Raw genomic sequence first — 21,500 nt, 5'->3', positions numbered from 1 at the left:
CCTGTCTGCTTCATGTATTGAACACAGAAGACTACTGATAGAAATACTGTAGATTCAGATGACTGCTTACACATCAAAGAACTTTGTTGAATTTCATTGGCTGCATGAATCAACTTACTATTTGTTTTGCAGGACTCTAGTAAGTATGCTGCTCTCACTGAAATTGTATGTATATATTTATATTACAGTACACTGAAATACTGAAATAAGAGACAATAAAACTAAAATATATCTGTGGGCTTCATGGGAAGTCCTTTTGTCTGAAGTTGCTCTATTTGTGTATCTGTGTCTGCATGCGTGTGTGTGTGCATGCACGTGTGTGCTTTTATCATTGTGTTTCTATTTGCAAGTAGATGGAAACGCAATGCTGAGCTAAGGTTTCTTACACCACACACACACACACACACACACACACACACGTGTATATTGTTCACACAGTTGGTGGTGTCTTCTTTTCTATATTTAGAACAGGAAAGTCATCCCAACAGAGAGAAAGAGGGAGGGACAATCACAGTGATGTGATTTGTGCCTGCTGAAGTTGTTGGATTGATGTTCAAGCTAAGGTGAAATAATTTATTATGAAAAGTTATGCAAACAAAATTACAGTTAATTATAATAAAGACTGAACTGTTTATTTCATTTCATCATAACTTGTAGTGCTGTAGTAGTACTTGCCAGTGATTTACAAATGTATTGAAAATGACAGATGTTGACACACTTTTCACTTCAAACAAAATCCAAAGAATCTGATTAATTATTAATTTTGAGAAAAACACAACAATGAACTAACTTATAAAGGAACACAACAACATATTTTTTTTTATAAATAGTCCTGAAATTCTTACAAGTCCCAGAGAGTAGCCCAACCCTCCTGGCATGGTTGCACGGGGAGGCCATTTTAAAATGTGATGGATTCCTTTCTTGGTTCCTCCCATTAAAAGCCAGTTTTTGAATGACTGATGAGTGTGTGTTAGCACACAATTAGCCACTGTGGCTAATCTATCACATTTATTATAAGATTAATATGCTGTCGATTGGCACTGTGATGTATGTCCACTTTTGAAAAACTAAATCAAAGGGGAGTTGTAATAATCTGTATCATAATTCACTGCGGTAATGGTTTTAGAAAACCATTGGTTTTAAAAGTGTTATGAAAAGAAACAGACATATTAAATTGAAAACCAGGCACTTAAGGTGCTCAAATTCTGCACCGCAATCTATGAAATGCCAACCTGTCTGATGCACCATCCCTCCCTCTGATTTTTCCTGCTCTTCTCTGCATTTCACACTCCACAAAACAGCATCAGTGCCATCAAATAATTACTAAAAACACATTCAAGTATTGAGATTAAATCAAATCAGAAAGAAAATAAATGCCATTCAAGTAAGTAAATTCATTTAGGGCTGTTTTAGTTAAGCTAGGTATAGTGAATTCTACCTCTGCCCTGAACATGCGTGTCATCAGGTTTTGTGTGACTGTGACTGTGCACATGTCCTACAGTCAGTGTGGGTATTTTTGCGAGTGTGTCTGATTGCATGTGTATGAATGTATTTGTGTCAGGTACAGTAGTGTAAAATGAGTGCAGGGAATAAATCTGCTGATATTGTTTTTGTTCACATTCTACAGCCTCCCTCAACCTTTCTCACAGTCCCTCACTTTCTTTGTCTTTTTTATTTCCCTCCATTATTTCCCTTAAAGCTCACAATTTATCTTTTACTCTTCTCTCTGGTCCACTTTCCCTCTCTCTGTCTTCACATTTCTCATAGATGCACTCTCTCTCTCTCAGCTTTTCTCACAGACACAATAGAGAGATATTGACAAAGTATGATCTCTCAACCTCTGCCTGTTACCAATGTGCTAACAAGGCAATACGCATCCTTCCCACACCTGGTGAATTTATAGCTGAAAAACATTTTAAATGCTCAGGGTATGATACATTTCCCTGCCCTACAGACAGCAGTACTCGTATGGATGATTTATTCACCTAGTAATTTGCTTTCATGCTGTCAACTGTTTATAGACTAGAGATACAAATATTTGGCTTGTTTACTTTGCACAACGTTATTGGCCTCATTTGTGAAAAGTTTCCATGCAGAAATGATCTTAACTGGTGCGTAAGGAATTTGTCAGAATGTTTTATTTCCAAATAATTGTGGGTAAGATCAAAACTGACACGTGGTCATGACTGGCCACATGTAAATTTTGGTAAACTGGCAAACGGATGCAAAGTGATACTATGGAACACCTGGAACACACATCCAATGTCAGGTGAATAAAAAGAAATCAGTGGCTTGTGCACATTTTGTTAATTTTCTCTCTTAAAATTATTCAGAACAAATTTTAGAGGATATAAACACAAAAATAAGGCCCAACAGTTCTATGATTCTTTCTCACTATTACCACTCCTACAGTACAATTCAGGTGCATATGTATACATGTATATGTAGATGCACTGCTCATCCAGTATCATCATTACCAAGATAGTCACATGTTAACCACACACACTCACACACAAACCCATTTCCCACTCAGAAACGGTGTGCCTTCAATTTACTCCTTCTCCCTGCTCTCACTCACCCTCTGACCATTGTTTAAGTGTGAGTGAATATGCCTGTGTGCGTGTGTGTGTGTGTGCATGCGTATGAGTGGCACTGTGCCCTCCTGCGGTGAGTCCCACTGTAAGTGACAGTCAGGACACTAATGGCTTTCACGCAGATTGACTCTTACAGACACACACACACAGACTTGCACACACATACGCAAAATCCAGCAACATTTGCACATGAACATGATGGAAAAAGTGCAGAGATCTATCTTCCTCTGTCCCCCTGCCTCTAAAGGTGAAAGGTCAAGTGCGGAAGAATATTCTGCATGGTAAACACAACTGCAGAAGGTCACTGCCTCTCTCTTTCCCTTTCCTTCTCTGTTTCTACTTTACACAGACACAACGGGTAAAAATTAAAAGCTATATGTCTTTTATTTTATTATTATTTCTATTTTTATCCCATCGCTTTCATTGATGCTTAAACACTCTCTTTCTCTAAAAAACGAAGTTACACACATACTGTATGCGTACAGTACAGACACATGTTAACACCTAACATACACACTAAGCAGTGAATAAACAAATAACAAATAATACCATGCATTGTGTCCTGCAGCTTTAAAAGACCTGCTATGTGTGTCTTTTTGATGTATCGTAAATGTCCGGTGTGTATATGTGTCCCTACCCACCATGCACGAAAGAGAGAGTTCTGAGAGTATGAGTAAGCGTACGTGTGAGAGTGTGTGAATGTGTGTGTGGGTTCTTACTCAACCAGAAGAGTCCGCGAGTCTAGCAGGGTAAGAGTTGGTGCTTGTAGAGGCCCAGGAGGAAGCTGAGAGGTCAACATTGTAACTTGTGAACTGTTGGTGCAGCCCACAGAAGTACATGCACTCAGTACCAACACGTGGGTGGAATACACACCTAGACCTGAAACACATACACACACACACACACACACACACACCAAGGCAGATTCATAAAACAAAACTTTGATTTACATCATAAGACTAAAATTGCCCTCACAACTTCTTATTGTGAGGGGATTTAACCCTCATTTATCCCCTGTTCCTTGATTTCTTTTTTACTGAAATATTCCTCAGTATATGCTCTCACGTTGGCTCTGTAACTTGATCATTGTTTCTCTTTCAATGTCTATCTTTGTCACAGTCACAAAACTATTCTCCATCTGTTCCACTCTTGCAATCTCACTCTCTGTAACACAATCTATTCTTGTGCATACTGTGTAATTACTATGTCCATAATCCTTCCAATCACTGTGAACATCAGACACTCGACATTATTAACCCAGCATGAATGATATGTGCTCTCTTGCCTTCATTAACTTACAAAGACACACACATACACTGTTGGGCAGTGTGATGTTTTGCTTATCGTGTCTGTGTATGTGTGTGTGTGTACCTGTATGTCTGTAAAATCAAAATGAGTGATAATTTATTCTGCTTATAAAAATGTCATATAGGATTGTACATTCTTGTAGCCTGTATGTTCTATTGTGCATGTGTGTGTTTGTGTGTCTATGAGGGGCTGTGCGAGCCATAAACGTGTCTCACTGTGTGTATCTATTCTCATCCTGGTGCAACACTCTAGTCTCAGTGGTGTGACATGTGTTTCGTACCTTCTTTAAGTCTCTTTAGTGAAAGCTTTCAAAGCAAATTGTGTGAATGCATGTGCGCTAATGTTTAGTGTTCTTTGTTTCTCTGCTGCTTCATTTTCAAGTTTGTGTGTGTGTGTGTGTGTGTGTGTGTGTGTGTGCACGCGCGTGTGTGTTTAGTGCTCTTTTTCAAAGTGCTATTCCCTTGGTAAGGACTGAGATGCTCTTCCCTCTTTCAAATGCTAATCCCCCACTCCATTTTGCTTTTCTTTACTCTTCCCCTTCTCTTTACACCAAGGCCTCATCCCTCCACAGCTATGCTGCGGTGCACGCACGCGCACACACACACACACACACACACACACACACACACACACACATTTTCTCTCTCCTCTTTACCAGTGATGTTGTGTTGTCTGTCATTCCCCCTGTAGACCGTTTGGTCGTTGTGATAGAGGAGGTACTCTGTAATGCCTCCATTGGGCCTATCAGTGGAACAAAAAGTGAAATGAGGGTAATATTATGATGTTTTATTCAAAATGTTATACTATTTTGATGTTCAATTCTATGTTATGTATATTCAGAGCATATTTATTCAAGAAAAACAATATGCTAAATAAAAGCAGATAAAAATTGCACATATAAAAAATATACACAAGAGACAACATATTATATTCTCATCAACATTCTACCATTAGCTTTACTGAGCTTATTTTACAACAGTACGTTTCGTTTATGTATACTCAATTTATCAAAAATATATCTATTAACTTCACTGCTGTCTTTCATGTCGTCTTGAGGAAATAAGTGAGGTAAAACAGAATGCAGGTAAACTCTATACCATGGTGTTCAGATCTGGTGTGTACTTTCTTATGTAACACTTTACAACTTACAGAAGAACAACATAACAAACCAACATAAACATGCATCTTGTATATAAGAGGGAACAAGGGATGGGTGCTGTTATGTATTGTGTGTCACCTTGCTGGAGGTTCCCAAGTAACATAGAGAGCTGAGGGGGATGAGACTGCAGCTGGAGGAGACACTGCATCTGGAGCTGAAATTTGTTTATAAAGAGTACTGTATGTTACGGCAAATAGAGTGGTAGGTATATACACCATTTTATCATTATTTCTAAAACATAGTGTCTATTTTTAACAATTTCATTTTAATATACTGTATTATGTATATATTGAGGGAAAACAGTCATTACCTATTAATAGGTAATGCAAAATGCAACAAATAGTATCAACATTAAAATATTACTATACTGCCTGCATGCACTTTAACTAAATAGTGAAATATACTATGGTGAGTCTTACTATAATACTATACAGCCTCTCATTCTATAGCATAAGATGTCACAGATGTAAAATTGTGTAAACGTTATGAAAATTGTAATTTCATTTCACGTGATGCTCAACATTGACACAGTCTTGGGTTACTGTTCAGAAGACTGCAGGTATTGGACAAGAAAAAGAAAAAAAACAACATTATCTTATATTCCTTAATCTTGTGAAAAGGATGAAAAAATGTTCCTCTGCTTCAGGGGAAGTGAGTAAAAATGTGTCTTTATGAGTTTGTGAGCGTTTTAAAAAAGACTTTGGAAAAGAAGTTCTAGATAGTTCTTCCTCCAGTCTTCCTAACGTGGTTTAGTGTCTTAACTCTGGGCTCAGTGAGAATCAATACAGTAATCTGTTTTTTTCTTTAACTTCAGATTGATTTTTGCTGTCTCTGCACTGACCCCTGCCGTCACATTATCTCCCCAACAAGGCCAGTTAGTCCAACACAGATTAATGTAGTGACTAACATATGAAGAAAAATCTTTCTTTTCCTCTTCCACTCCTCCCAGATAAGAAAAACATTTCTCCCCTCCGTACAATCTGTCCTTCACTCAGTTGTAAAGTGCCTCATTCTTCCCCCATCCAGCCATTTCACTTCTTCTCATTTTCCTGTTCCTGTTTATTTCATTCTGACCTGTCCCCTCTGTCTTGTCTCACTGCTCTTTTTCGCCCCTCTTAAGAGCTAAAAATCTCCGTCACTGAGGAGACAGGATGAGAGTGTTTGAGTTTGATGTGTGTCTTGGTGTTTCTGTGTGTGTCTGAACTTAAAAACCATCATAAATGAATGCTACTGGTAACAGATGGAGAAAGAGATGTTCTGCTCATGCGTCTATGGATCCATGCATGTGAGTCTATGTGTGTGTTTGTCACAATCATACCTTCCTCCGGGGTTCTGAGGCTCGATCTCAAATCATTATCATCACCATTGTCGTTACGAAGACTCTCTGCGCAGCCAAGAGGAATACAGGCGCTTACAGTGACAATGTATCGAGTGGAGGGAGTGAGACCTGACAACACACCTGGAAAAGAGGAGAACATGTCAGAGAAGGAGTGAGGCAGCGGACACAGACAGAAAGATACATAGAGGTGGTGAGAGAAAGAGTGAGAGGTCATAACAAGTGTGTTTCATAGAGGAGATATTCACTTTATTGTGGGGCGTGCCCCTATGGCTTTGAGGTTGAGACAACAAGCATGAACCGCTTAGTGTCTGGCTGTGGACCTGTGTTGCATCTCTCACTCTCCTTCATTTCCTGTAATCTCTCTACTGGTGCTACCTATAAAGGCCCAAAAATAATCAGAAAAATATTGTGAACTGTACACTTTTTAACATAAGCCAAAGAGACAATGTTTGAAAATGTTGAAAGTGTTTTTTCTTTTTGTTTTCTTACAGTATGCATGTTACCCACTAATGTAACAGAATGTACACTACTGTGTATCTGCAGATGAATGTATTTGGTTTTTGCATCTAAGAGGTGCTTCAGCTGTGGTTTTAGCTTAGAGGCTGTGGAAGTAGATGCAGCTGTCCAATAAAAACGGTATCACTACATGTTTGTGAAGTCTCACTCCACAGCAGAACTGACTGTGGCACCTAACACTAAAATTATATTCACTCTAACAATATATTCTTTACTTGTTGTACAAGGAATGTATTTAAATTGTGAATGTATTCACATAGAGCTAGTAGGCTAGCTCCACTATTCAAAAAACCCATGGAGTGGATATGTCAGCCAATCACACTGAACACCCTACCTGACTAAATGCTTTTTACTGTTCCCTTTAACTGTGTGTTAGATCCTCTTGTTACTGAGGTATGTGTCAACACGCTTCAATAGTGAAATTAAAGTGCTTTACTTGTCCATGTGCTACTGTTGCTAAGCAAACTTCCTGGATTTGGCAAATGAAGAGAGTCTATTCTCATTGTAAAGCTTCAGTCGTCTCATAGTGCTGTTTTTTTGTGCTAGCTGTCTCGGCCCTCTCCACTCCTCTCCGTATTTCTTCAGTCACTCTTTCACACCCACTCTCTTCTCTTCCACCCCCTCCAAATCTCCTCACCCTCAGTCACCCTCTACTTGTCTTACTTTCTTCTCTCTCTCTTGCTTTCTTCCTTCCTTTCTCTCTCTCTCTCTCTCTCTCTCTCTCTCTCTCTCTCTCTCTCTGTTACCCATGTCTTTTAATTCAATTAAGGGCCAGGGCCCCACTCCGCTCCCATTACACCCTCATTTGCTTTCTGTGTTTTTTAGCCATTGGTGTAATTCTGCAGTCAGGTGTCGAGGCCATCATAAATTAACAAGAAGCCTTATCACGGTGGACTTAATGTCTGGCAAAGAGAGAGGGAGGGAATGAGAGAGACACTGAGAAAGACGGAGACAGAGAGCTCATCTTCATATTTGCCTGGAGACATGGCAGAGTGGATGAGAGGAGGGACGAATAGCAGCAGCGGACGCAGACATCATCATCAGTATAAAAGATGAAGTGAGGAAAGATCGAAAAATGAGCAACAGAGAGAGAGAGGGAAAAGGAGCGATGCCAGGGTATGACATCATTGGGGTAGTCCTGAGTGTCTTGTTCCAAATGGAGACAGTCTCCTAAAGCTGGGGACTTGCCAAGGAGACATTAACAGGGTTACCTAGGACAGTGTGTGTGTATGTGTGTTTGTATGAGAGAAAGAAAGAGACAGTGTGAATGTGGTTTTACCGAGGGCCACAATGCCCTTAAAGTTCTCACATGACCATGGCAGGAAGCCTACAAATAATGTAGTTAGAATAAATTCAACAAGAATACAGATGCAAGTTTAGTTCAATTAAATTATCCATGTTGAAACTGCTGCTACTTGTCTGTGATGTTTACCTGGCTCTTACAGACCAAAACACAGTTTATTTCTCTATGTTTATTCACTTGTTGGTGCCCTAGGTGAGATTATATGGAATAAGTAGCAAAACTTAAAGTATACAATGTCATTCAATGTATGTACAGCATATACAAATATTTTATAGCATCAAAGGTTTGTTTTACCTGTGAAATTTCCATTTGCCAGGTATATGGCTTTGATAGCTGGTGCCTCTGCCTGGTCTCTATTGTAGGCTCTCAACTCATATCTGTCAATCAGCCCTCTGATGTCACCTGTGGGTGGAGACCAGCTCACCTTGGCACTGAAACCATCCAAACTCTGAACTGAGATAGGAGGCGGTACAAACACAGGTACTAGAGAGAGAGAGAGAGAGAAGGAAAGAGAGAGAGAGAGGGAGAGGGAGAGAGAGATTAGTCAAGATGTGAGAGAATGTGAAGAGAAGAATATTGTGAACCAAGACAGGGAGAAATAAATAACTATAAGCAGCAAAATAAATAAATAAATAAAAGAATCACAAACAACCATCAAACTAAACAATACATACAGTAATAATACAAGTAAGAGAACCATAGAAAAAAAAGATATAAGAAATTAACAAAAGTCAAAACAAAGATATCAAATAAAAGCAAAAAAAAAAAAAAAAAGGAAAATATAAAAGATGAAAAGCAAAACAACAGGTCGGGAGTACATGAGGTTAAAGAAAAGGCATCCCCCCATCTCTCTGTGTTTTAATAGGCCCAGTAAATCACACCTCACCATTAGCATAAATAGTATTTATGAGAGTAGTAACTTTTTCAGCACTGATTTAATACAGCCAGCCATTCATTCTGAGCTATATTTCACAGCAATCAGCCTCCCTCCCTCTCTGTAGCACTCCCCTTCTTTCTCCCTCTGACATCCTCAGTCGTTCAAGATGGTCCATCTCCTTTCCTCCCTCCATACCTACCTGCCTTTCTCTGTCTGTCTCACTGCCTCACCATCTTCATTTTCTGTCTCCATCCATCCTTCCATGTTTCTTTATATCCTTCTGTCCCTCACCTATGCTGGACTTAGCCCTAGAGAGGACTGGATTAGTGTCAACTTTTGTAATTGTCAGAAAGGGAGCATCACAAACACAGCAGGGCCGGCCAGATATTTTTGTGTATCAAACGGCATATATAAACAGCAATCTGAAGAAAAGATTCTATCAATTATTATATTTTATATCTATTTTATTTTTGTTAGTCTATCATCTCTTTTATCTCACTCATGTGCTTTTGTTTTGGTTTTCAGTAGGAGTGTACCACATAGTATTTAGTGATAAATAAGTTCACTACAAGGAAGCTGCTTCATTCTCTTTCTCCTGCAACTTTTTTGTTTTTCCTGTCAGTCATAAACTTCCTCACCTTCCCTCTCCACATCAGCTATTCTTATGTCCTCCTGTTTTTATCTATCCTTTTCATCCTCCCTTCATTACTCAGTCACCTTGCAGCTTTCTTTATATCCTCCCTTCCCTTGTTGCTGTCCACTCTTCCCTTTTCCCTGACTTTTACTACTTCCTCCTTCCTCCCTTCCTCCCACCATTCCTCTCAGTCCCCATCCTCAATCCTCCTTGTCTTCCCTCAGTTCTTAATGTTTTTAACACTTCCTCCCTCCCTCCCTCTCCTCCTTCCCTCTCTGTGGTCATAGCATAGCAGACCTACCAGTGTATCGTTCACTACTAACGAGCAGCTTTATATTACACAAGGGACCACACAGGCCATTCTGGGTTAACAGCCTTTTACTGAGATGCCCTTTATAGAGGCCTTATCAATCTCTCATACCGTCGGGCACACGTAATATCACTGGCCCTGGAGAAGTCTCACATACTGTACAATATATTAGTGCTTTTATATCCAAAATCTCTTAAGAACAAAGAGAAACACCATAGAAGAAAGTCAACAGGCGGGAACGTTTACTCCTTGTGGAATGTGCCAAAAGTTGGTTACAATATACTGTGATGTTTTAATCACAGTAAAATCCTAACATTTTTGCTGCTGACTTCGATCACACAGCACATAGAACAAACATACAGGGGATCACACACCCACGCCCCCACACACAGCATGTTAAAACACACACGCTTTGGAGTATTAATGTATTAAAGGGATTTATCACCCTCTCCCACTATTAAAGTATGTCAGATAGATGTTCGAAGGAAATAACAGTACAATGTGTAATGTGCTTTATATCGTACATAGAGAATTTACATACACATGTTGTTGTGTACCTCCAACATATCTGCATGTTTGTGTTACTGAAATTGTGTTTCTCCCTGTGTGCGTGCATGTGTGTGTGTGTGTGTGAATGTGAGTATTACTGTTATGATATCGGTCTGCTATATCTCATCTCTGGCTGTAAAACATTTTGGTCTGATAATACACACAAATACACACCAACTATTGCCAGAGAGATGTCTTACCTTTACCTCTGCTGCGTCCTCTCTGCCAAGGGCCTGCTGCCCAACCTCCTGCAGCCAAGGCCACAATCCTGTACAAGTACTCTGGTGTGTTTATGCACATGGAAGGTGGGGTTTAGGATGGGGATAAGACATGGGATGAGAATGAAAATAAATGATTAAAATTGAATTGGAAAATATGTAAGGTCGCCAACTTTCGACAACCTGTTGGAGTGAGATTCTATTTTGACACATACTGTTAGCGGAGGTAAACCTATGTCAACAGACCTCCCTAACTTTGAACAGTTTATTTTCTGGATTATAAATTCACCTCTATTGTATTGCTGGAAAGAGATGCTGCTGTTGATTTTGATTAAATCAATTAAAAGTCCACATTGTATTTGAGGGGGAACAAAAGTTATCCTCATTGAAGCGTGGGGTCCCAAAATACAATAATGCCCCACATATTAATGTGAATCACACCAAATATGCTGAAAGTTGTAGACAAAATCTTTTCTTTTTTGATTTACAAAACACTGAAATCTCTGTCTGTGCATAATGATAGGCTTATCTAACTACAGTAACTTATGGTACAATATAATGTGGTTCTTTGTTACTAACTGGAGCCATATTTTGTTGTTATTTACTATAACTATTGGAGGGGGGGTTCCAGTGCATGGAAATACATGTATGTACACAATAATGTCAAAAATGCAAATAATGTGAGACTTGGCATTTAAGCAGCAAAACTGGAAACTCCCCATTTTAACGTTTTGTAACGTTGACAGGACAGACCAACACTGTGTATGTTACATATATATATTATATATTACTGTATATGTTTACTGTGAATCTTTACCAGTGAAAGGCTGTAGACTATAATCTGTGGCTTGTGTCTTTCTCCCAGTAAAGACCAATACTGAATCGTTTCCTCTGCAGTTGTAGCGGCTTTCACTGGTGGGACAGCCGTCTAAGTAGACTCTAAGAGAACGGCGGGAGGCAGCAGAGAGATTAACAGTTTGACTGACAGGAGGGTTTGTTTCATCACTTCGTATGGTGAGACCCTTTATGCAACCTCCTAGACCTGTGAGAGAGGAGAGGAGAAGAGAGGGAAAGAGAGAGGAGGGGGAGAGGAAAAGAAAAGGAGAAAGAGAGAGAGGATGAGACTGTGAGTACATCTTTTTGAAAAGTTTGTGAAATGCTTGTCTCCATTTTACATTGTTTCATTTTTTTAAATAAGCAATATCTTCCTCCACTTTTATATTAACACCTTTATCCTTATGCATCAAACTCAATCCTTTACATCTCTTAGATAATTAGGGTAACCAGTAGAATTAAAATTAAGCTGTAACTCCTGGTTGGTTGATTTAATGGTACCCTTGCCAAATGGCATAGAGGGTAAGTTACGGTCAAAGCAAACATGACCTGTAAGTACCTGTGCTCTCATTTGTATAACTCTATAGAAGAAAACCAAAAACAACAAACCCACAAGCTATCAAATGCCACATTTGACCAGCTGCAGGCAAATGTATATGAGGGTGGGGAAACCAGGCAAAAACTAAATGTATGTTACAGCCAAATGAAACACTTCTTCTTGGGTGCACTCCTGCTATTTTGATTGTGTGAACATGCATGTACAAAAATTACAAATAGAAGTTTTCTAGTTGTCTGTTTTGCATGTCCATATTCTATCTCTAAGTTGGATGTGATGACGATGTTATCTGTATAATTTAAGCCATCTGGGTGCACCATTATTTCATAAGACTTTGTGCGTACACATATCTCACCGTGTTTGTGACTTCGGCTGTCCAGAGCTGGATGTATGAGCTCAGTGGGCACACCCCCCACGTATAATGGTGTGTCAACTCTCAGCCTCCCTGCTCCTCCCACTCCCCTTGTCTCTTCTGCCCAATCATTGACTGCAGCAGAGATAACATAGCCACGTTTTGCCAGTAAGAGCTGTTTCCAGTCTCCATCGCAGTAGCTAAGCCCCACCCACATGCTGAGTTCAGTCACATGACCTTCACAGGCAAAAATGAAGGACAGGAGACCGGCATCCAGCTCCACCTAAAAATATACACAGATAAATCAATTATCACAAACAAATGCTTTGTTCTGTATTTCTAGAATTTTATTTGAGTATTTTCAGCATTTAAACAATCAATATTAATATGTGTGTGCTCCTTACCAGCATGTAGTCCTCAGTTTGTGTGTTGTATGTAAAGAGCAAAAGTGCATTGAGCTGGTCTGTTCTAAAATCCATAGAAATGTCAAAGTCCTCTCCCCCACTAAACACGTCTTTGCTCAACTCCAAGTAACCTGAAAAAAAGAGGAAATAATTACCTACAACATGTCATTTTATTACATGGCTAGGGCCTTAAGACAGAGGGAAAATTCTTGGGGACTTATCAAGAGGATCTGAAAACTTTTCTCTCAAGTAATATGTATAAGTAACATTAAAAATAAGTGACATATTTAAAGGGGACCTATTATGCTCATTTCTAGCTCTATATTTTTATTCTGGGACTCCAATAAAGTAGCTTTGCATGATTCAGAGTTCAAAAAACTCCTTATTTATCTTATACTGGCCCTTTATGCAGCCCCTTAGCTCAGCCAGTGTCTTAACGGGCAGTTTTAGATCCTGTCTCTTTAAGGCCCCTCTCCCGATGAGCCCACTCTGTTCTGATTGGGCAGCTTTCCGGAAGCCTGCCGAGGGACAGCCATATCAGAGTTGTATAAAGTTACTGCTGATGTAAATCCCACGTTTCCTGCTTCACTGCTTCATTTTAAACGCTTTTAAATGACTAAACAACAGGATTTACTGTAGACGACCAGCACACCTCCAACAGGTAAAGAAGTTATTTTACTTTGCCCTGCTCTGTATTGGAAAAACATTCACAGCGTGCCAGCTCGACCTGAGTCTTGGCTCAGCGTGACTACCCCCAAAACGATGAAAAACCACCATAATGTTAGCGGAACAGAGCAGTGAATTTGCGCACTGTGCGTGGAGCAGATGACCATATAACGAAATCTGTCACGAATCAATGTCGGCTCTGTCAGAAAGTAGAAAAAAAATGTTGAAAACTGAGCATTCGGAGCAGTCTGAAGCCAATGTTTTTTGCTCACAGGGATAACCTCTACATACGTTTAGCTCATTACTTGACACTTTGGCCACATTTAATATGAACATCCAACATTATAACATTATATATAGGACTGAAAATAAGGAAAAGCATAATAGGTCACCTTTAAGGTTAAAATGTTGGACTGGATGAGCGGGCTCATTTACAAAGCAATAATGAAGGAAGTCTACACTTATGACCCTGCTCCTTCACACAGAGACAAGTTAACTTATCATCATCATATTTATCAACATCAAACAACAACCTCATTATCACCAACATCAGCAGCTACACTTAATAAGCATCTTGTTAAGATATACAGCACAGAGTTACTAGTTTATACAGTACACCAAATTAATTATTGTATTGTGTATTGTGGTACAGTGTACAATATCATTACACTCCTAATGGGAGCAAATCTCTGTACCAATTAGTGTGCATCTTGTGAAACAAGGGAATAAACCAACAAACAATCATCATAACTACTACTATCAACAACAATCAACAAGGTCCTACCATGACCCAGAAAATGGGCTCCATCCACAGTTTGAGTAGGGCATCCCTCCCATCTTTCATACACTGCCATCTTCTTAGTGGCCTTTGCCCAGTCCAGAGATTTCCATTCCTCTGAGGGGCTGTCAGTCATCTTAAAACTCACGTCTCTGAGGCAACCAGAGAAACCCTGTCGCATCAGCCGGGCATCACCTGGTGAGACAGACAAAAATAAAACCATAACTGTCACTCTAAAAGTTCTTACCTCATGCTTCCAAACGCCTTAAAATACTGAGTTCAAGTTCAAAAGTTGTCAGCGGCAGTTGCAATGCCTTTCATGGGGATGACCAGGAGTTCCAAGTATCAATATCTGAATATGAGAATGATGACACATTTCATAAAGGTAGGAGGTTGATCTAGTAGTACTGAGGTTTGATTTCCTCTGTGTGACAATACCTGCTGAATTATACTTGAGGAAGATAATAAACTTCTTTGTAATCCTGGGCAGTGACACTACCTGCCTTATGGAAAAGAGTGGACAACATTTTGAGAAAATACCATTTCCACTTCTTTGAATAATCAATAAAGTATATAAAAAGAAAATAAATAGCCAAGCCAGGTTCAGACAGCCACAACGAGCTGAATCAATTTAAAAAGTATGAATAATAGTATATAATAGTCTAATCTAAAAACACAGTGGGTGGGGATGGACTCACCTGAATCCTCTCTTAGCAGAGTGAAGTCTTCAGGTAGCCCTCCAATGAACACCCCCGTGTTCTCACCAATAATGGTGCTGCCGCTGGAAGCTGATGCACTACCTGGTGGTGGTGGTGGTGGTGGAGTGAGGTGGAAGTGGGATAGTGTTGTTACATGTAAATGTGAGGGGACAAAGTAATAGTGTGGAAAAAGGAGGGAATAAAAGAGAAAAGATGGAATCAGAGCATTTAGGGAAAATTAGTTAAAGTGATTGTAGAGAAGTGAATAAAAGGGGACTGAGACATTACAAAAAAAACATAAGGGGGTAACGGAAAGAGAAAGAGCAGAGTGATTCAGACTAATGGCGTGTCTACACAGAAGGTGTTTCTGTCACATTTTTCAGTTGTCTGTCTCACTCTCTTTTATCAATACACAGGATGTGTAATGGCTCACAATTAATTCGCACTTTATGCACATAAATGTGACGCAAAGCATGATATTTATGCCTCAAATCTATATATTTACGTTTTGTGTGTTAGGCTCTGAGTGCTGCCAAAACGCAGGTGACCTACACTCAATACTGTACCTGAAAGCACCATGTGTAGACTCACAGATGAAGCACTACTTTCTGCTGCTGTTATGCTGTAGATATGGTGTAAGTGAGAGGAGGGCTATGCTCATGCAGTTTCTCCCCAGACAGAGAATGAGTTACACATTTGAACTGAGAAAATTAAGTTGTTTCTGTGTGTTTGTGAAGCAGTATTTTTCTCATCAGACACAGAGTGGCTGGGATTAACCTGGCTAATACCTCAACAGCTGGGGGATTTATATACAAAGAAACAGACACACATGCACATACTTGTCTGTCTCACACACTATGCACATCCAAGCACATGTGTACATACTTGCAGATGAACATAAATACACTTGCATTAACACCTACACAAAGGGGAGATACACACTGTGGTCAGTATGAATATGAGAAGAGTTACCTCTGTATTGATTGTTTACAACGATTGTTCCCACGGCCCCTCGCCTTGTTGCTATGATGCTGTGCCATTGTCCATCATTGTAGCGGCGCCCTCCATCACCCTGTACACTCACAGCCACCGCTGAGCCCTATACACACAAACACATGCACACATAAACCCATAATACAGACAAGAATTTAAATACATTTACATTAATGGTGTTGTGAAGACGTCCAATTGACTTAAACCCATTTACTAACTCTGACCAGAGGTCTAACAACTATGTGTCTTATATTAATTGCTAACCTGAATCTAAGATGACCTCTGGCTCTAAAGAGACCACTTTTCAAATCACAGCGTAATCAAACATGCTTACTTTGTAAGATTTTAAATTATCTCTTCTTTATCCCTCTCTTGCGCGAACAAGGTTAGACATTATGGATCGATGACACACATAATACACACACCATCATCCAAAAGGACAAGAACACGGACATATAATCATCAAAGTGTTGTTACAGGGCTCTCTGCTCCCTATTAAGTATGACATCATTGTTGTGATCAGCTTTTAGCAAGTTACAAAGAGTAATGTAGTAAAACATGAGTAACAGATCAGTGCACACTCACAAAAATGCACTGACAATATATATCTACACATACACACACACACACACACACACACACACACACACACACACACACACACACACACACACACACACAGTGATGAAGATTTAATGATGGGATCAATAAATGAATGAATGCCAGAGTATATCAGCCTCTGACATCTTTACTACCATTGCTGGACAGCTCTACTTAACAAGACAACAGATGAGGAGTCTCTCTACCTCTTTCTCTCTCTTTTACACATACACACAAACACACCCATTTCAATTCCTTGCCTAGGAAACACTGAACTCTCCGTAAAACTACTACTTAAGTGTCCCTGAGCAAGGCATTTAAAACACAACTGCTCAAGGAGATTTGTTTGACAGGTAGAAGACTGGTGAAGGTTTGAGGCCCGAAACATGATCAACCCAAGCTTATGCAAATGTACACGCTTCGAACTCGGCAAGGCTGATTTCATGCATTGTTTTATCCTGGAGTGTGTCACCTGAAAATTCTTAAGGCAACATAAGCGCAAGCTGCAGTCTGTCTGTTGCAGCCAAGGTCGCGATAGAATGAAACAACAAGAGAAAGCTGAGCCTTTTCTTTGGGTTCACTAAAAAAACAACCATGACGACTAGTTTGACAAAGCTCTAGCTGAACATTATCACTTCTTCATTCAGACAGGAATACTCTGTCCTTCCTCCATGAGCAATCCAAAGGCCACACATCGCGTCTTCTGTGTTTTCTTTTTTTTCTGTCTTCAGTGCAGTAAGTACAGCAGTACACGTTCCTCCGTGGATGCCATGTTTGTTTATTACTGTGGTCATGGAATTGCTCTGATTAGCTTTAAGTAGCCAATATAACTTCTTTGAGGACTAAAATTGATCACCTTAACTGGTGAGTAAGAGTGCATATTGAGTATGTTCACTAGGGTGGCGTGTTTCCGCCAGCTGGGCCGGGTGTTGCCATTTGCAGTTGCGTTATAGCATGGAGCATGTTTTGGACCTTACTGTGAAGCTCCGGTGTGGATGGGTAACAGGAATTGACTGAATCTGTTAGTGCTCAGAAAAACCTTTCCAACAAATTTTAACCTTCCTAAACTAAAAATAAATAGGAAAAATGTTTTTGTATATTAACCTGCTAACCACATTGATTGAGTACAAGTAATCAGTTTTGCCAGCTTTCACATTAGTTAGACCGGGTTTCTGGTCAAAATGTTTTACAATTATAATTACAATTCAAGGAAAACATGGGCAGAAAGTACATGAGTATAACCTTCCTCTCACTTAGTCATCATCTCTCTCTCTTTCACTCACACATACACACACACACACAATTGAATTATCACTGTGGAGTCACTTTCAGTTTGCCAGGCAACATATAGTGTAAGCTGAAGCCCTGCCACTCACTATGTGTGGAAAGAGTAAATAGTTGGATGAAACACACACACCACTTAAGCCAAGACCCACTGGTGATGGTGGTGTCATCACTGTAGCTTTCACTTGAGTTGTACAGCACTGGATTGAAGTGAGTGTCCACTGTTGTGTGAGAATACTCCAATGCCCAATCTCTTTAATATACAGTGTGTGATACTGGAAGTTCATACACACACCAAATAAATAGCTCTTATCCAAAGTGCTGCCCCTGTGGCTTTCCCAGCTATACTTGGCAGCCCCCTACAGAATGTGAGCATGTGTGTTTGAACAAAAACGCATGTATGTAAGTGTGTGTGTGTGTGCGCGTGCATGTGCTTTTGTGTGTCTGAAGGCAATCTCTTATGGCTATAGACAGGAGAGGAACACTGGGTGAAGTGTGTCACTCTCATCAGATGACATCCAGATCTTTTTCCATCCATCTTGTCTCCTTGTGTCCTTGTCTCTCTCACTGTCTCTACTGAGGTTCCCACCTGTTTTCTGTTTCCAATTCTTGTAACTGTATTTCACTATAGAATACGGCAATCTAAGTGAATTCATCTTTTTATGAAGGTTTTGACCTTCTATCCACACTAAGCTGGCACTTTCAACTACTATCTTTTCAAAACCTTTCTAAAAGTAAATAAAATTATATGAGATGGTCTCCAAAAATGAAAATGGACTGATAAAGAGCTTTCATATGTTTGTCATCTCAAAATCCAGTTTTATAAACCAGGCCCGTTCCACCCCTCTGACAGACTCACCACTAAAGACAGAGCTCAGTACGAGTGGAAAGAATAAACCAGGACTGGAGATGTTATGTTGTTTGGCTTCTTGCAGTGCCTTTTACTATAGTTGGAGACTTTCATCTGCAGATTCTGTCTGCTCCACCCTTGCACCAGGTATAGACCATGTTTCTCATTTACAAAGAGTCAAGAGTCAAGAATATAGAAACAGCACTTAATAGCAGTGATAACACTAATAAAGACTATTCAAAGTAAGCACTACAGGTAGTGAGAAATGTGTGTCCCAAAATGTTAACATGAAATTCCTGCTGTTTGACTGCTGCACAAATTAAGAGCACAGGTGCACTTATTCTGGTTATTATATTGGTAATATTACCATGTAGGAAAATCCTGCTGTTTCCTCAAAATATACTAGAGACTGGACTGTGGTGTACACAGGCAAAGCTTCACTAATAATAAACTGTGTCATTAAAGAAGTACACACAATCATGAAAAGAGACACCTGTAGGATTTTTATCTCAGAAAAATGATAAGTGTAAAAGTGATTCTATTCTAGTCCACAGTAATCAGTTTACACAGCTGTCAACAAGTCACACACAGAAACTCTAAATGTCAAACTAATAAAAGGATTGATCACAGAATATGACAGACTTTGATGCTCTTCATTAAACAGCCTTAAACATACAGTAACAGTATGAGCTGTTGTTTTTTTGCAGTTTCAATGTAAAACCATCCACCTCCGTCATAAAATCTAGGATTCTGACCAGATCGTTCATATAATAATAACAGCTAATTCTGCACTCTGAGCTAACCAGGAGGTTTCCTTGTTTGTAATGATGAACATTTTCCACCTATTACTTTTGCAGCTTGCCAGTCATTATGGTTTGTTTTCTGCCCCCCGGGTGTGCGCATCTCACTGATGACATTACTCGGAAACCTGTCTATAGGTATATGTGTTTTTGTGTGTTTCAGCAAGTGTGTTAAATAGTTTGTGTCAGTAAGCTAACTCCAACGCTTTGGTCTATCTCCTCTTCATGTGAAAGGGATTGTTTTTGAGTACTCCTGAGCTTCAATGTATGTGTGTGTATGTGTGGCAGCTCACACGTGCACATATTTATGAGCATATCACTTTCCTGTGTCATGCTAAATTACCCCCCCTGCACTGGTAATCCCATTAGGCTAGCTCAACAGGCTAATAGGGGGAAGTAATGGGCCCAGCTATATGTATCTAGGGGAACACTAATAAGCCGTGACACCACTCCCACTGTTAATTACCCCAAACTAGCCTAAACAAAGGAATCAACCCAGTTGGAGAAGACATACACATACGGCAGTGCACATAACCACAGACACACACATGAACAAGGATCTATTCAGTTAAATGCACCCCTCTGCACACACAGATATATCCCATAGTTACATTTTGATGAAGACATTGTGATAACAAGTATTGGATAGTGATACTGATGAGGATAGAAAGTGGAAGTGTGTATGTGTGTTTTTGTTTGAGTGTGTAATTAGTTGGTGGCCTCATGGAAGTATGTGTAATCATCTCCCATCATCACTTTCATCATCGAAGTCGTTGACTCTTTAACCCCTGTACATGTGTCTGTATGGATGGATAAGGGACGCAGGGCTGTGTGTGTGTGTGTGTGTGTGTGTGTGTGTGTGTATGAGGGTGCAAAGCTTAATTAGCTTGCAATTGGTATTCACGCGTGGTGACTGCAGGGAATGAGTTAATTGCAGTCCAATTCAAACGTTGACACACTTTCAAAGTTTTTCCCCTCTCCCTGTCTCCCTGACAGAAACCAATGAGGGGCTACAGATCCCATTTATTAGATGAGAGCAAGTGAGAGAGGAAAGAGAAGAAAAAGAGAGAAAGACAGAGAGACAGGTGGATCAGAAGAAAAAAAAAGACAGGTGAAGGTGAGCAAGTAAGTAAAGTGATTAGAAATAAACCAAGAAACAAAAACAAATGACAGTGTGTGGATGAAAAAGATTTATGAGATGGGAACACAAAATGAATGAAATGTCCTCTAAGGACAGTAGTGCACTCCAAACTGAATAAAATGTTTGCATGTTCTGCTGTCATGTCAATATGACGCTGTAAATAACAGTTCACTTGCTGCAGCTCCAGGTGGTTGTTTAAAGCGATCCAAGCTACATGGAGATGCAAGTTCTGCAAGTTGCTTTAGACTGCATTCAGACCCATAACAGCCCTGTTTAAAATGATGCAAGGGGCTGCATTGGTGGGGGAAATGTTGTTTTAGGTACTGGTGACATAATGAAATATGATCCAGAAAGTCCAGTTGGAGCTACAGTTTAATGCATTTAAAACTCATCAGGCTGATGTTGACATCTCCCTGACCACTTTGTGCTCACATTCTTCAAAAGTATAAAAACTTTACATACCTGTGGGTCAAACAAAAAGTAAGGGCGTCCATTTTTTATCTGAACAGCCAGGAACTCTTCCTGATTTCCTGGAGAGAGGGCACAGAGTAGCAGGCCATCCGGGGATCGAGTCTTGAAACTCAACTCAACACCTGGTGTATGTGTGGAGACAGAGACAGAAAGAGGGAGAGAAAGCAAAAGATTTCATTTGTTCTCAGGAATGAATTGAACATGGACAAAACCTTGAACAAGACTTGTTGTAAAAAAGATCCATATACAATATAATCAAATGGAGG

General features: G+C 39.8%; 1 protein-coding gene across 5 annotated transcripts in view; it reads right to left on the bottom strand.

Annotated features, from left to right (window-relative positions):
- Positions 1-21,500, bottom strand: part of ush2a (Usher syndrome 2A (autosomal recessive, mild)) — a 237,332-nt gene that overhangs the window by 117,977 nt on the left and 97,855 nt on the right. For all 5 annotated transcript variants that reach the window (XM_042395524.1, XM_042395835.1, XM_042395601.1 and 2 more), the window contains exons 30-42: positions 21,226-21,356; positions 16,068-16,194; positions 15,096-15,197; positions 14,404-14,592; positions 12,954-13,084; positions 12,553-12,832; positions 11,625-11,849; positions 10,790-10,870; positions 8,514-8,702; positions 6,380-6,520; positions 5,140-5,215; positions 4,558-4,643; positions 3,314-3,473 (exon numbers count right to left, since the gene is read on the bottom strand). In XM_042395524.1, the coding sequence (XP_042251458.1) occupies positions 3,314-3,473; positions 4,558-4,643; positions 5,140-5,215; positions 6,380-6,520; positions 8,514-8,702; positions 10,790-10,870; positions 11,625-11,849; positions 12,553-12,832; positions 12,954-13,084; positions 14,404-14,592; positions 15,096-15,197; positions 16,068-16,194; positions 21,226-21,356 (1,918 nt within the window). The remainder of the gene's footprint in view (positions 1-3,313; positions 3,474-4,557; positions 4,644-5,139; positions 5,216-6,379; positions 6,521-8,513; positions 8,703-10,789; positions 10,871-11,624; positions 11,850-12,552; positions 12,833-12,953; positions 13,085-14,403; positions 14,593-15,095; positions 15,198-16,067; positions 16,195-21,225; positions 21,357-21,500) is intronic.

Source organism: Thunnus maccoyii, chromosome 1 (genome assembly GCF_910596095.1).
Source record: "Thunnus maccoyii chromosome 1, fThuMac1.1, whole genome shotgun sequence".
NCBI lineage: Eukaryota > Metazoa > Chordata > Actinopteri > Scombriformes > Scombridae > Thunnus > Thunnus maccoyii.
This window is presented reverse-complemented; position numbering and strand designations above follow the sequence as displayed.